The sequence below is a fragment of the Triturus cristatus genome, chromosome 4_2 (assembly GCF_964204655.1).
Source record: "Triturus cristatus chromosome 4_2, aTriCri1.1, whole genome shotgun sequence".
Lineage (NCBI taxonomy): Eukaryota > Metazoa > Chordata > Amphibia > Caudata > Salamandridae > Triturus > Triturus cristatus.
The window spans coordinates 88,768,887-88,783,708 of record NC_140586.1 but is presented as its reverse complement, the minus strand read 5'-3'; the positions used below and the strand labels follow the sequence as shown (position 1 = coordinate 88,783,708).

Here is a 14,822-nt window from a genome sequence, read left to right as displayed (position 1 = left end):
TACACAAGCGCTGCTTGCGCGTTATGACAGGGCACACTACGATGAGCTTGAGGCTCTTATGCAGCACCTCCCGGAAAAACACAAACGTAAAGCTCATGACCTGATACCGGAGGGAAAGCTTATTACTAACACCTCCATTAAATGTGCCCTCGATGCAGCGGACACTGCTTCTAGAGCCATAAATACTAGTGTCCTGCTTCGTCGTCATGCCTGGCTCAGGATCTCAGGGTTCAAGCCAGAAGTCCAGGCATCTATACTAAATCAACCCTTTGACCAACAAAATCTCTTTGGGCCAAAGGTAGACGAAGCATTAGAAAAAATGAAAAAGGACACGGACACAGCAAAGTCTATAGAGGCATTACAATCACAGACCCCTAAACGCTCCTTTCGGCGTTCATCCTTTCGTAGCACAGGCAGAGGCTACTCCACCAATAGCGCCTCTACCTCCTACAAGTCCCCTCCTCAAAATACCTTCTCGAAGGGCTACCAAAGGGGTGGATACAGGGGCAACAACAATAAGGGCAGGGGCAAAACTAACACCACCCGTTTTGCCACCCCGCCCGCACAATGACTTCCCTCCGCTCCCCCCAGACCATTCCACTCCGGTCGGGGGCAGACTACAACACTTTATCCACGCCTGGGAATCCATAATATCGGACAAATGGGTGACCCAAATTATTCGGTCAGGGTACTGTCTCGAGCTAACATCTACCCCACCCAATATCCCACCAAGGCACCGTCCAATGTCTCAAGAACATTCCACACTGCTCAAACAGGAGGTGCTCTCCCTCCTCCAAAAACACGCTATAGAGCAGGTCCCCGTCAATCAGCACAATTTAGGGGTCTACTCTCTGTATTTCCTAATACCAAAGAAAGACGGGACCCTGAGGCCCATTCTGGACCTCCGGCCTCTAAATGCATACATACATTCAGACCATTTCCACATGGTCACCCTACAACAAGTCCTCCCGCTCCTCTGTTGGGGAGACTTTCTCACTACCTTGGATCTGAAAGACGCATACTTTCACATTCCAATACACCCTTCTCACAGGAAGTATCTCAGGTTTGTGGTGGACGGTCAACATTACCAGTTCACAGTTCTCCCCTTCGGGGTCACCACCGCACCACGGGTGTTTACCAAATGCCTAGCGGTAGTAGCAGCACACCGCAGACGTCAACATATTCACGTCTTCCCTTACTTAGACGACTGGCTGATAAAAGCCGCGTCCTACAACCAATGTGTGCAACATACAAACAGCACCATCCAACTGCTCCACCAGCTAGGCTTCACGGTGAACTACCAAAAGTCCCACCTCGTACCATCTCACACAAAGCAATATCTCAGGGCCACTATAGACACCTCCAAAGGTATTGCCTATCCAAACTCAGCCAGAATCGCAAGCATACAAGCCTTGCGCCAAACGTTCCTTGCTCAGCACTCTCTCCCAGCGAGAGTGTTTATGAAGCTCATAGGGATGATGGCATCTTGCATCTTCATAGTGCCCCATGCAAGGCTCCACATGCGTCCACTCCAAGAGTGCCTAGCACAACAGTGGAACCAGGCCCAAGGACAGCTGACGGATCTGGTGTTGGTGGACGGCCGCACCCATCACTCTCTGCAGTGGTGGAACACCACAAACCTTTCCAAAGGGCGGCTGTTCCTGGACCCGGTTCCTCAGGTGATTCTAACAGCGGACGCATCGCTCTCCGGCTGGGGAGCGCACCTCCTACACCTCACAATGCAAGGTCTATGGACGCCACAGCAAAAGTCGCTCCACATCAACCATCTGGAGCTCTTGGCGATCTTTCTAGCCCTAAAATCTTTTCAAAAACAAATTTCAGCCAAAGCAGTCCTCATTCGCACAGACAATATGACTGCAATGTATTATATTCAAAAACAGGGGGGGGGGGGACACTCTCCCCAGCTCTCCCGCTTAGCCCAGAGCATATGGAGATGGGCAATTCCTCAAAACATCTTTCTCCTGGCACAGCACGTCCCAGGCGTACAAAACACCATGGCAGATCTGCTCAGCAGACAAACGCAACAACTACACGAATGGGAACTGCATCCACAAGTTCTTCGCCCATTCTTCCACAAGTGGGGGCATCCTCAGATAGACCTGTTCGCCACCCACGAAAACAAAAAATGCCCAAGCTTCGCCGCCAGATACCCACACCCGTTGTCCAAAGGCAATGCGATATGGATGAACTGGTCAGGCAGATTTGCATACGCCTTTCCACCTCTCCCACTAATTCCATTGGTGGTCAGGAAACTGCAACAGCACTCCCTCACGCTCATTCTGGTAGCCCCAACATGGGCCAGGCAGCCGTGGTACACCACACTATTACAACTATCAGTGGTACCACATCAAAAACTGCACCTGTCCCCATGCCTCCTAACTCAGAACCATGGAGAAATCAGACACCCGGACCCAGCGCAGCTCAACCTTGCGATCTGGCTCCTGAAATCTTAGAATTTGGGTACCTTAACCTTCCCCCTGACTGCATGAATATTATCAAGGAAGCCAGACGTCCTACCACTCGAGCATGCTATGCCGCAAAGTGGAAGAGATTTGTTGTTTACTGCCGTAACAATACAATCAACCCTTTAGATGCATCCATACAACACATTATATGCTATCTGCTCCATCTTCAAAGGTGTAACCTGGCATACTCTTCCATACGCTTACACCTAGCAGCGATTGCTGCTTACCTGCAAAACAGACAGCATTTGTCGCTGTTCAGGGTGCCTGCTATTAAAGCCTTTATGGAAGGCCTTAACCCCTTCAGTGCCCATGACGAGCTGGACTCGTCATGGGCCGCGGTGGCGCTGTGCCCATGACGAGTCCAGCTCGTCATAGACCCCGCCCGCTAATGCAACGGCCGGCACAGGGCGGGTAAAGGGGCGGGCACTGAAGGGGTTAAACGCATAATTCCACCCAGGGCACCGCCTTCTCCTGTATCGAATCTAAATGTAGTTCTTACAAGGCTAATGGGTCCACCCTTCGAACCACTGCATAAATGCGAGCTACAGTTCCTCACCTGGAAAACAGCTTTTCTAGTGGCTATCACTTCCCTTAGAAGGGTTAGTGAAATACAAGCGTTCACTATACAGGAACCCTTCTTACAAATACATCACAGCAAAGTGATACTTCGTACAAATCCAAAGTTTCTGCCCAAGGTCATTTCCCCCTTCCATCTCAATCAATTGGTGGAATTACCTGTTTTTTTCTTGCAACCTCAATCTGTTGCGGAAAGGGCTCTACATACACTTGATGTTAAGAGGGCTTTACTGTACTACATACAGAGAACACAACCTTTCAGGAAAACTAAACAATTGTTTGTTTCCTTCTCTCCACCGCATAAGGGCAACCCCATCTCTAAATCAGGGATAGCTAGGTGGATTGTAAAGTGCATACAAATTTGCTATCAAAAGGCAAAAAGAACATTATCTGTTCCACCTAAAGCCCACTCTACTAGAAAGTTAGGGGCTTCTATGGCTTTTCTAGGGAACATACCCTTAGATGACATCTGCAAAGCAGCCACATGGTCAACACCGCACACCTTCACAAAACATTACTGTGTAGACGTGCATTCCAAGCAACAAGCTAGTCTGGGCCAGGCTGTACTAAAGACACTATTTCAAACCGCTGCAACGGATACCGGTGGTCGCCGCTAAGGTTGGGTACTGCTATATAATCTATGCTAAGTGTACAATCTGCAGCTCATATGCTTAGAACGGAATATGCTACTTACCAGTATGCATCTGTTCTTGGCATGTAGAGCTGCAGAGTTGTACACGCCCACCCGCCTCCCCGGCTACCTGTATCCGTTCCAGTCCATCTTATTTAGATACAACACACATGGGTTTCTCACTGTTATTACTACGCTCCATCATTTCCCTGTTGGCGAAAAACAATCTGAGGATGGAGCCGAAGCCCATGCGCAGTACGGACCGAAGGAGGAGTCACCGAACTCGTGACTTCCAAAGACTGTCCAAAGAACAAAAACAAACTGCAAACATCCGGGCCCAACACCAGATGGCGATCTATGCTAAGTGTACAACTCTGCAGCTCTACATGCCAAGAACAGATGCATACTGGTAAGTAGCATATTCCATCCGCTGCAGAAGCCTGCTGTGCTGTTTGTTTAAAGAAACGAGATCTAAGACGCAGGTCTGCCATCCACGATCCTTTGCCTTCTGGCTGAGGTACGGACTCACCTTGCTAAACCGCATCTCTGCAAACGGGTAACACATAGCCTGAAGTAAAATACTGTGTCTGGAACTCTGAAAGACAATCCTGGATGGTCGGAAGAATAATTATTGCCTTTTTTTGCACAGATTATTAACAGACTCCGCTATGGGCTTCCTAGCTAAATAGCTGCACACCCGAGCCATATTGTGAGCTCCTGAGAAGGCTTTGACTGCTTGCCCTCCCTACCCTGAGAGGCAAATGCAGAAAGGGTGTCCTTGGCCAAGTTTGCAGAGCCATAATAGGACAGACCCGGGACACTAATGGCAAACACCATCATTGTCCACAGTTCTTGCCCAGGAGCCCCTGCCTGTCCTGTGGTCTGAAAAGGGTATGACAATCCTTTTATCCCCAACTAGAAAACTCTGTTGTGACATCCCCCGGACATAGCTTCCTGAAATAGTTTTTCCGTCAATGTACATTTCGGACACATTTTTATTATAATATATGTTGAATGAAATTAACTAAAGAAATTTTGATTTCTATAAACTTGATTGATATTTTTTGTTCTAATGGGAGGGCTACATTGATACAGAATGACATTCGATGCCCTAGTTCAGAGGTTCCCAAACATTTTAGAACCACAACCCACTTTTTAGAACAACAAACTTTTGGGATCCATCTAGCTTGACAGACATGAGGCGGGGGCGATTTTTTAATGTAATAATAGATATGCTTTCAAAATTGTGTGAATTCCCTAAATAACATTCTTTTACAATTTTTTGCGTTCCCCACTAACAGCATCTGTTTGTAAATATCTGAAAGAGACTCTTAGTTATGGACTCCTTACCTTAGAATTTCCCCCAGGCGTCAGACTGGATCCGGAGAATTTTTCTTCAGCAGTACCCCTGCGCGTCGGTAGGTGGCGTCGGGCGACTCCACGTTCATCGTTGGCGTCGTGATCGCCGGAATGACGTTGCGGTATCTACTTAGACGACGCCCCTGCACGCTGACGTCAGTTCTTTCTTTTTCCGCACCAGCCAGCACAGATCCGGAGACCCCTCATAAAGCTTCGGAATCCAAACCAAAACAACCAAAATCCTTGGTGCTGAACAAGGATACTGGATTAAAAGACCTATTTCAACCAGATCCAGTGGATCCTAACAAAAAGCTCTTCACATTAACCCTAAAACTGGTCATATAAAGACAATTCTATATCGAAAAAGAGACTGTAGGACTCCCCAGAAGAACCCAAAGTAACCTTAAAGAAGAGAGACATGGGAACTTCTCCAGTCAGACCCTTCTCTCCTCTAAATCTCCCCACAACACCACTTTCTCCAGCTTACTCTCCAATGCTTCCATATTCACCTACACCACAAGATGATGATGATGATGATCACCTTGGGGGTGGGGGTGGGGGTGGGTCTGGGCGTGGGGATGAAAACCCACAAGAGGATAATGATGATGCCACTACTCTCCCACCACCTGATCCTTGGGAGGATTATGATAATCCACCAGATGTCCCAGATCTCCCAGATCCAGACTGCTACCCATCTAGGCTATCTCCCCCCCAGACGACAACATAGGTTTTGCACAGCTCATCAACAGAGCTGCACAATATCATGGGGTAGAATTGCACTCAGACCCAAAGGAGGAAGATTTTTTGTTGGAGACTGTCATACAGTCACAAAAATCAACAAGCATTCTACCTATGTTAAAAGGTATCATCAAACATGCACCTGACATTTTTAAAGATCCCGTCACTGGTTTCTCGGGTGATGTCCAATCGACTCTTTTGGACATGCCCTTTGATAGCCGTCACTTGTTTGGCGACAAGGTGGAACATGCGCTCGAGTGCTTCAAGGGTTCTAGGCCTACGTCCAGATCCTTGGGCCTCGCTACCTCCTCTCGCCCCGTGCAGTCTATCGCCCCTTTTATGGCTACGGAAGGGGTGCCCCACCACGTTCTGCCCAGAGCCACAGGCCAGCGCAAGCTGTCCAGCCTCATCAGGGCCGGGGACGTGGAAACCACCACCGTGGGTCTGGGGGCCAGCGGGTGGGCCAGTCCACCAGTGCCCCCTCTGAAGCAGCCTCCAAACCTTCCTAGTCCGACCTTTCAGGTCTACCAGTTGCAGATAGTCTGAAGGAGCTGCTCCGACCCAGTTGCAGTGGTGGCTCATGAACCAGGCTTGGATCAAGGGCACATCCCTCTCCCTTCCCCAACCAGATTTCACAGTGGTGACAGATGAGTTACTCATGGGATGGGGCTGTCACATGGGAGAGGCGAGATCAGAGGCCTCCGGTCTCTGGTGGAGTCCGGACTCTACATCAACCTTCTGGCGCTTCGGGCGATTCATCTAGCACTGAAGACATTCTTTCCTTCTGTCAAAGGGAGAGTAGTGCAGGTGTTCACAAACAACACTTCTGCTATGTGGTATTGCAACAAACCGGGTGGGGTGGGGTTGTGGACCCTCCTTCAGGAGGCCCTTAGTCTCTGGAATTGGCTGGAACATCAGGGCATGTCCCTGGTGGTTCAACACCTGGCAGGTTCCCTGAACGCCAGGGCGGACAAACTCAGCCGCCGATACTTGATGGATCACGAATGGCGTCTTCACTCAGAGGTGGTGCAAGGTTTCTTTCAGCAGTGGGGAGAGTCTTGATTAGATCAATTCGCCACCTAAGAGAACGTGCAATGTCAGCAGTTCTGAGGGTTGGAATTTCCAAGGCAGCACTCGATAGGCAGCGCTTTTTGTCGCGAGTGGAGTTGCGGTCTTCTATACGCCTTACCGCCTATACCACTTCTGCCCAGAGTGCTGAAGAAGATCAAGCGCGACCGGGCCCAAGTCATTCTTGTGGCTCCGGATTGGGCAAAAAGAGTCTAGTATCCCGAGTTCTTGAACATGGCCATCGATCCTCTGATCAGACTGCCCCTTCAGGAGGATCGTCTGTCGCAGCAGCAGGGGACGGTCCTCCACCCGAACCTGTCCAGCCTCCACCTCCTTGTGTGAAGATTGAGCGGCGACAGTTGACAGCTTTCGACCTTCCTCCCGAAGACTGTAATGTTATCTTGGCAGCCAGGCGTCCCTCCACCAAAACAGTATACGCCTGTAGATGGAACAAAACATTTGTGGCATGGTGCACAGCAAAGGCTGTGGATCCCCTTTCTGCCCCTCTTACAGAGGTTCTCCTCTTCATTCTTTATTTGGCCCCGCAGGGCTCTGCTCTGGGCACTCTTAAAGGATACATTTCGGCCTTCCTGATGAGCCTTCACTTTTCAAGTCCCTATCGTAAATCATTTCCTTAAGGGCATTACTCACCCTTTTCCTCCTATTCCTTTCGTAATGCTCCAGTGGGACTCAAACCGTGTTCTGACTTATCTTATGTGCGCTCCCTTTGAGCCGCTACATAATTGTCCTCTCAGACTCTTGACCTTGAACACTGCTTTTCTGGTTGCCATAACCTCTGCTCGCAGGGTGAGTGAGCTTCAGGCTCTTTCTTCCAAATCTCCTTTCCTTGCTGTTCACCTGGACAAGGTTGTCCTTCAAACTTGACCTTCTTTTCTTCCCAAGCCTCCTTTCCTTGATGTTCATGCCGACAGGGTTGTCCTTCGAACTCGACCTTCTTTTCTTCCCAAAGTGGTTACCTCTTTCCACATAGGACAGACCATCACTTTGCCCACCACCTTCCCGCCTCCGCATCATTCTAAAGAGGAAAAGCTCCACCGTCTGGATCCAAAACGTGCACTTTCATTTTATCTGGATCGCACAAAACAATTCCGGGTGGATAATCAACTGTTTGTTGGCTTTGTGGGCACAAAGAAAGGTCGGGTCGTGCAAAAACGAACCATCTCTCGATGGGTTGTTGTTTGCATTAAAATGTGTTAGTCCATTGGCGAAAAAGGAAGCTCTGGTAGGGTTGCGCGCCCATTCCACTGGGGTGACGGCAGCCATTACTGCTTTGGGACGTGGAGTCCCCCTTCATGACATCTGCTAGGCAGCCATGTGGGCTTCTTTGCACATGTCAACTAAACATTACTGCCTGGACAGCCAAGTCCGGAGAGACGGCTTCTTTGGCCACTCCGTTCTTCAGGGCTTCCTGGTGTGAGCTTGGTTCGCGGACCCACCTCTGTGGTTGGTATTGCTGGGGTATCTTTTCTAAGGTAAGGAACCCATAACTAATAGTCTCTTTCAGATGAGCAAGTTACTTACCTTCGGTAACGATATAACTGTAGGAGACATATATTAGTTATGGATTCCTTCCCACCCCATCCATCCTCCCCGTTCTGCAAACTGACTTCTAGGGTAAGGGACTCCTTTCAGGGCCCTAGTTTTATGCATCAGTTGTCAGTGTCTGGCATGGCTCTGCGCTTCTGACGTGGAATGTCGTAGAAAGAACTGACGTCAGCGCGGAGGGGTGGCGCCTAAGTAGATACCGCAACGTCATTCCGGCATTCATGAAGCCAACGATTAACGCGTAGGCGACCAATGCCACCTACCGACGCTCAGGGGTACTGCTGAAGGAACATTCTCCGGATCCAGTCTGAGGCCTGGGGGTAATTCGAAGGTAAGGGATCCATAACTATTATATGTCTCTTACAGATATATCTTTACCAAAGTTAAGTAACTTGGCCATGACCTTGGCCATGCCCTTCGATTTGTCTTTAGCTGACTGTGGACAAGATATTGGTCTGCAGATGGTGAACTGCACTAGACCTGAAACTCTTTTCAGAATGTGGTGCTAGCCTGTGGCATCTGTTTGAAAACCCATTCTGAAGTAGAGTATGGGGTAGGGCCTCTTATCCATTTTTGTGTTAAAGCGGGGCCCAGTGGTGCTTTTTAGACTCCTTTGCAGTTTTATAAAGCATGAACACAGCCCAAGGGTTTTGAAGCAATTTACATGAGCACCAAATTACATTATTTAAAGTCAGATTCATTTTATTTAAAGCACAGGAGATTAAGTAATTTGCCGAGAGCGAAAGCCGGAACTCGAACCTGGTTCCCCACATCCAAAGTCAGCAGCTCTGGCCGTAAGGCCACATTCATATTTCTCAATTTATGTGTAAAAGTCATACACAAGTGGGATGATTGAATATGATCACGCGTAGCGAGCACATTCTCTGTTTAAATGGTTTTGTGAAGTAAATGAACAGCAGAGAAAATACTGAAGGTTCACCCAGTGTCTTGCTTGGGAATACTTGCAAGGTTTTGTTTTAAAACTGGACTTGGGGACATAATTCAGAACTTTTGCACCAGTGGTGCTGAAACTATTTGAGAGTGGGGGGGGGGGGGGGGGGGGGTGCTGATATCAATGTTACATCACTAAAGTCATAGGGATTGTGAAAAATCCTAGATTCACACAAAGTGTAGCAAATGTATTAATCAGGAGAGTGGTAAGGGTGTAGTATGTAGCAGGTGGTGCATTCCAGAGCCTATTGTCACAAATATATGACTAAAGCATTGTGTGTAGCGCACTGTCATTTTCAGACAGAACATTTTCCATTGAATTAGCCACTACTTTTGCACAGAGATACAGTTTTACTGATAAAAGTTTACCGCACACAAATGATAATGTGTGGAAATCGCAGCTCAGTGAATATTTATCATTTGCACACGAGTGAACTGTATCTCTGTGCAAAAGTAGTAGCTAATTCATTGCACCACTCCAACAGAAAAATGCCTCAACAAAAATATCCAAACCATGGTACAACGACAATTTAAACACGGAACGCCGCAACCTCAGGGCAGTTGAACTTACCTGGAAATCCAAACCCTCCTTGGACCAACTAAAACTCCTTAGAGAGGGTAGGAGCTTCTACAACACACAAATCAAGAGCACCAAAGCTGACTACTTCAGACACCAACTTGATCGAGCTGCTAACCGCCCCAAGAAACTTTTCGAATTGGTCAAACAGCAATCAGTGGTAGGTCCAAAAGACTCTGGAGGCAGCCCACCCTCATGCGATTAACTTGCTGCTTTCTTCTCTGAGAAATCAAGACTCATCACCATTGAGCTAGCCTCTAAGAAGGCTCTCCTGCCATCCTCTGGGTCCGCACCACCCCTTGACCCCTTAGAAAAGTGCAAAGCTATCAGCCTGAACACTAAGAACAATGTGTCATGGGACTCCTTTACTCCATTCAGTGAAAAAGACATCAACAAGATTCTTCAGAATATCAACCCATCTAACCACTTCAGTGACCCGTTACCCCCGGCCATCTTCAAAGAAATCAAGAATGTGCTCATCCCCAACTGGAGAAGGATTGTAGACGCTTCTCTATCACAAGGCACGATCCCTGACTGCCTAAAAGCAGCTCAGGTATCACCTATTCTAAAAAAAACTAACACAGATAAAGCTTACCTCAATAACGTCCGCCCTATCGCCAACCTCCCTACCCTAGCCAAACTCCTAGATAAATGCGTACAATCCCAACTTTGCGCTCACATTGAGAACTTCCAACCTCTAGACCAGCATCAATCAAGCTTTCGGAAGGGGAACAGTACTGAATCGGCACTCACTCACGTTATGGATGACATTTTAAAAAATGCTTGACCAAAAGGATTCCTCCCTCCTAATCGTCCTTGACCTTTCCTCCACATTCGACACGGTTAATCATGAAAACCTATTATCCATTCTGAAGAACAGGGTGGGTTTCTCTGGTCGGGTGCTACAATGGTTCTTGTACTTCCTCCACCACAGATCACAAAGTGTCAAGGCAAATCACTCCCTCTCCCAGCCCTCTCCAGTACTCATGGGTGTCCCCCAAGGATCAACCCTATCTCCTATGCTCTTCAACCTTTTTCTGGAACCATTAGCTAATTCACTAAATTCCACTAACATTCTCTTCCAGATGTATGCAGATGATAGGCAACTTTTATTTGAAAATCTCATCTCCGGATAACATTACCTCACTCAACACTACCCTAACGTTTACTCAAAATTGGTTAACTGAGAATCATCTCCTGCTCAATACCTCCAAAACTGAATTCCTTCTCATCTCGCCTCCGAACCACATTCCCAAGCCAGACCTTTGGCTGAATCACCTCACTGCTTTCAACTGCACCCCTCTCATCCTAGTCTCAGCCAAATCTCTCGGAATCACCCTGGACAAGCAGCTGAATATGAAAAATCACATCATCAATGTGTGTAAGAGAGCTAATCACTTGATGAGGACACTTAGAAATATCAAACCATTCCTTCCACAATCTGTCTTCAAGCAGGTGGTCCAAGCGCTTGTCTTACCGAGGCTAGACTACGGCAGCGCTATGCTCTGTGGCCTTCCCAAATATACCCTGGCTCCACTAAGGGCATCACTGAACGCGACAGTTAGACTGGTTACAGGTACCAAACGAAATGAGCACATTTCCCCAGTACTAAAATCTCTTAAATGGTTGCACTACGAAGCTTGAGTTTAGTTAAATATTGCCATTCTGACTCACAAAGCCCTGCATTTCAAAACTCCCAGGTACCTAGCGTAAAAGCTTGAATTATCCTGTGGTGGTAGAGCCTCAAGAAGCGCTAACACTTTCCTCTTGAAACCACTCATCCTTAGCAAAAAGAGAACTTGTCACCGAGCCTTCTCCGGCGCTGCCCCAAACTTATATGGAACTCTCTTCCACCGGAAGTAAGCAGAATCTCCTCAACGACTGCTTTCAAACTGGAAGCTAAAAGATTCCTTATGAATAAATTCTTACCTTAATTGGACTAGGCTCACTTGCTCAAAGTCATTTATCCCACAACCATTGTACCACCATTTTGATGCTGCTCTTCTTTACTACATAGTGTGCCCCCTTGTAACCCACCATATACCTGTTTATTGTATTACTCTCCTTGACTCATTTATCTTCTAATTATGCGCTTATTCCTGTTTTGTATTCTTACTTGATGCCGATATTGCATTTATGTCCTTCCTTCCATCCATTTGTAAAGCGCTCTGATATCCTTCGGGATCTTCTTCGCGCTATATAAAACTTTGTAAATAAATATAAATAAATAAGTGACTTGATTCGTTGTGATCCTAATAAAATCTTTTGTTTCCATCACACATCAGAATTGCAAAAAAAAGTACTTCATTTTTGCTGTCCTGATTGTTGACATATTCTGAAATATGTGTACTGTAAATTTACAGGTTTTAAAATTTTGTGGTACAAAAAATGACATCCTACAGCCTTTCCCATTGACTCTTTTTGTACCCAAGCAAGATTGCCAGTTCACTTTAAAAACTCCTCTCACTCTGCAGTCAGAGAAAGAAAAGTAAACACCAGTTACCCTGCTAAAAAGAATAAGCAGCAATTTGTCAGAAGACAGCCTCACCTTTGACCTCTGTCTTTGAACCACAGCAAAAACAAAAGGAAAAAGGACACTTTATGTATCCTCTTTCCGCGACCTACCAGAAATCGGCTGGTGTGCTACCAGTGTGTCGTGACCCACAGTTTGGAAAAGCTGATCTAGTTAACTGTTTTCAGGTAGATTAAGTTAAAATAACAGATCCAAGTATTATGGTATGTAGTCCCTTGGTTCTTAGACCTTTCTGTTTTTTATAAATTAATAGTTTGTTAGTAGCCTGGAGTAAACCACCATCAATCTCAGCAAAATTGAAAAGACGTGACTGCAGATGCCGCTGTTGTGTTACCAGGAGTACTCATTGGGAATGATTAAGGTGTGTTAGGTTGTTTGCCGATTTGTAAACACAGTGGTAGCATAGAGAACGACTTGCCCAATGCTAGTGGAACAGATCTAGAATCTTCACTTTATTGAAGCTAAGCTTAGGTGGAAATTCAAGAATCAGTTGGAGAAGGGAGTGAAATGAGAGCATTACTTTTTGTCTCACAATTTCTTAATTCTTTTCTTCCCATAGCTGAATCTGATGCTCTCTGTGCGAGAGAGCATCCTACAGCAGCGCTTCCCGGAGTTTGTGCAGGACTTCATGAGAACCATGTACCGTGACAAGAAGTACCCCAAATGGGCCATCGATGCGCTGACCTCCGTCAACATCATTCTGGATTAACCCTTTAGGACTTGTGAGTCCAAGCCCTTGGAGAGTGATTAATGCTACCTCCGAAAGTTGACTTCTGGGACTATTCGCTGATATGTAAGTTGTACGGGACCACTCAAGCCAAGGACTGAGGCCCATGAACCAGAAGAAATTGTTCATTTTCAATCTATGGATCTTCCTGATCAAAACCTTGTGCTAGAGCGCCGGGCAGGGCACACCAGAATCAAGAGCTGCATGGTTTTCACTGAACAACAGCTGGTGGAGGGGTAAACAGTAGAAAACAATGTAAGGAGATCTGCTTCCAGTAAACAGTGCTCCAGATGCTTGAATTTATTGTACCTCTTGCCTTTGATGGAGGATATTCGGATCGGAGGAGGAATAGACTTGAAATTGCATGAGTGCCCATTCACTGTATTGTGTGTCCATACTGCAGTGCCACATTGGGTGTGTGAGCACTTCCTGGGTTTGAAGAGAGCTGTTTGGTGACCAAGGCACAGGAATATGTAGTGGAGAATGAGGGGCTTACGGATGAGGATTTTTACCTCTTCGTCTTCATTGTTGGTTATAGCCCTTTGAGATGGGTAGTGCTAGAACACGGAAAATCAATCTCCTAACCCACATGTATTTTAACATCTTTTCGTTTCGTGCTGGATTGTCCCATATCCCACCAGTATGCACAGTACAACTAAAAACCATGCACACATATATATACCAAGAAGTAACGGGAAAGTCTGAAGTGTTGGTGTGTCAAGACCCTTCGTTGTGAATCTATGAATGTGTATGGCTCACCTGGCGACGCTTACACCGCATCTGGGCATTTTTGGTGTAAAAACCTCTTATGCAGGTTTATCTTTTTTGCCATTGTCTCCCATTAACCTCCCCTCCCCAGACCACTTGCTGTTTATTTGAGAAGTCACCCTGAGCTCTCTAGCCTTCTTGTGAGAGCTGACTGTAATTTTGATTGTATCATCTGTGTTGAGACTGGGTGTGAAAACTTCACTCCTCTAATTCCGAGTCTTCATCGACGCTTTGCCCATGTCTCCTTCATTCCTGGCCCATCAGGCTCATGGGATCACTCAGGACTCTTAACTCTGTTGCATTTTTATCTTTTCCTTTTTGGTAAAGTTTTGTATAATGCTATTTTAACAGGTAAATGTTGCTGGAGTCATTTTGACCAGTTTTACTTTCATACATGCATTCATAAAAGTTCTAAATTAAATGGCGTTTTTTTTTTTACTTCGGACAGCCAATGGCATGGCTGCATTTTATGCATCAAGTGGCATCACTAGCCAACTACTCAAAAATAAATTCATACATGACACATCAGATTGTGTAACAGAGCATTTTATTGGACATTTTTGGGAATGGGTCATTTGGAAGAAGCGGGACAGAGTATAGGCATTTGATTTTAAGTATAAACTTGTATATATTTATAAAAGCTTTTGTAATAAAATGTTTCACATTAAGATCCATTCGCACACACACGTAGAAGGATAACCCGTATTGCAGAGAGATATGTTTGCTATGTATTTAAAGGTCAAGATTTATTATTTTAACACCTTCCTATAGGTTTTTATTAAAGGATGTGTTTACTGCTCGTCCCATTTTTCCAAGTTGTCTTTCGGGAAAGGTATAGTGCA

The 14,822-nt window shown here is 46.4% G+C and overlaps 1 protein-coding gene across 1 annotated transcript in view; it reads left to right on the top strand.

The window, feature by feature from the left end:
* Positions 1-14,508, top strand: part of QTRT1 (queuine tRNA-ribosyltransferase catalytic subunit 1) — a 232,031-nt gene extending 217,523 nt beyond the window's left edge. The window contains exon 10 of the mRNA XM_085600680.1: positions 13,045-14,508. Coding sequence (XP_085456806.1) covers positions 13,045-13,194 — 150 coding nt within the window. The 3' untranslated portion in view covers positions 13,195-14,508. The remainder of the gene's footprint in view (positions 1-13,044) is intronic.
* The last annotated feature ends 314 nt before the right edge of the window (positions 14,509-14,822 follow it).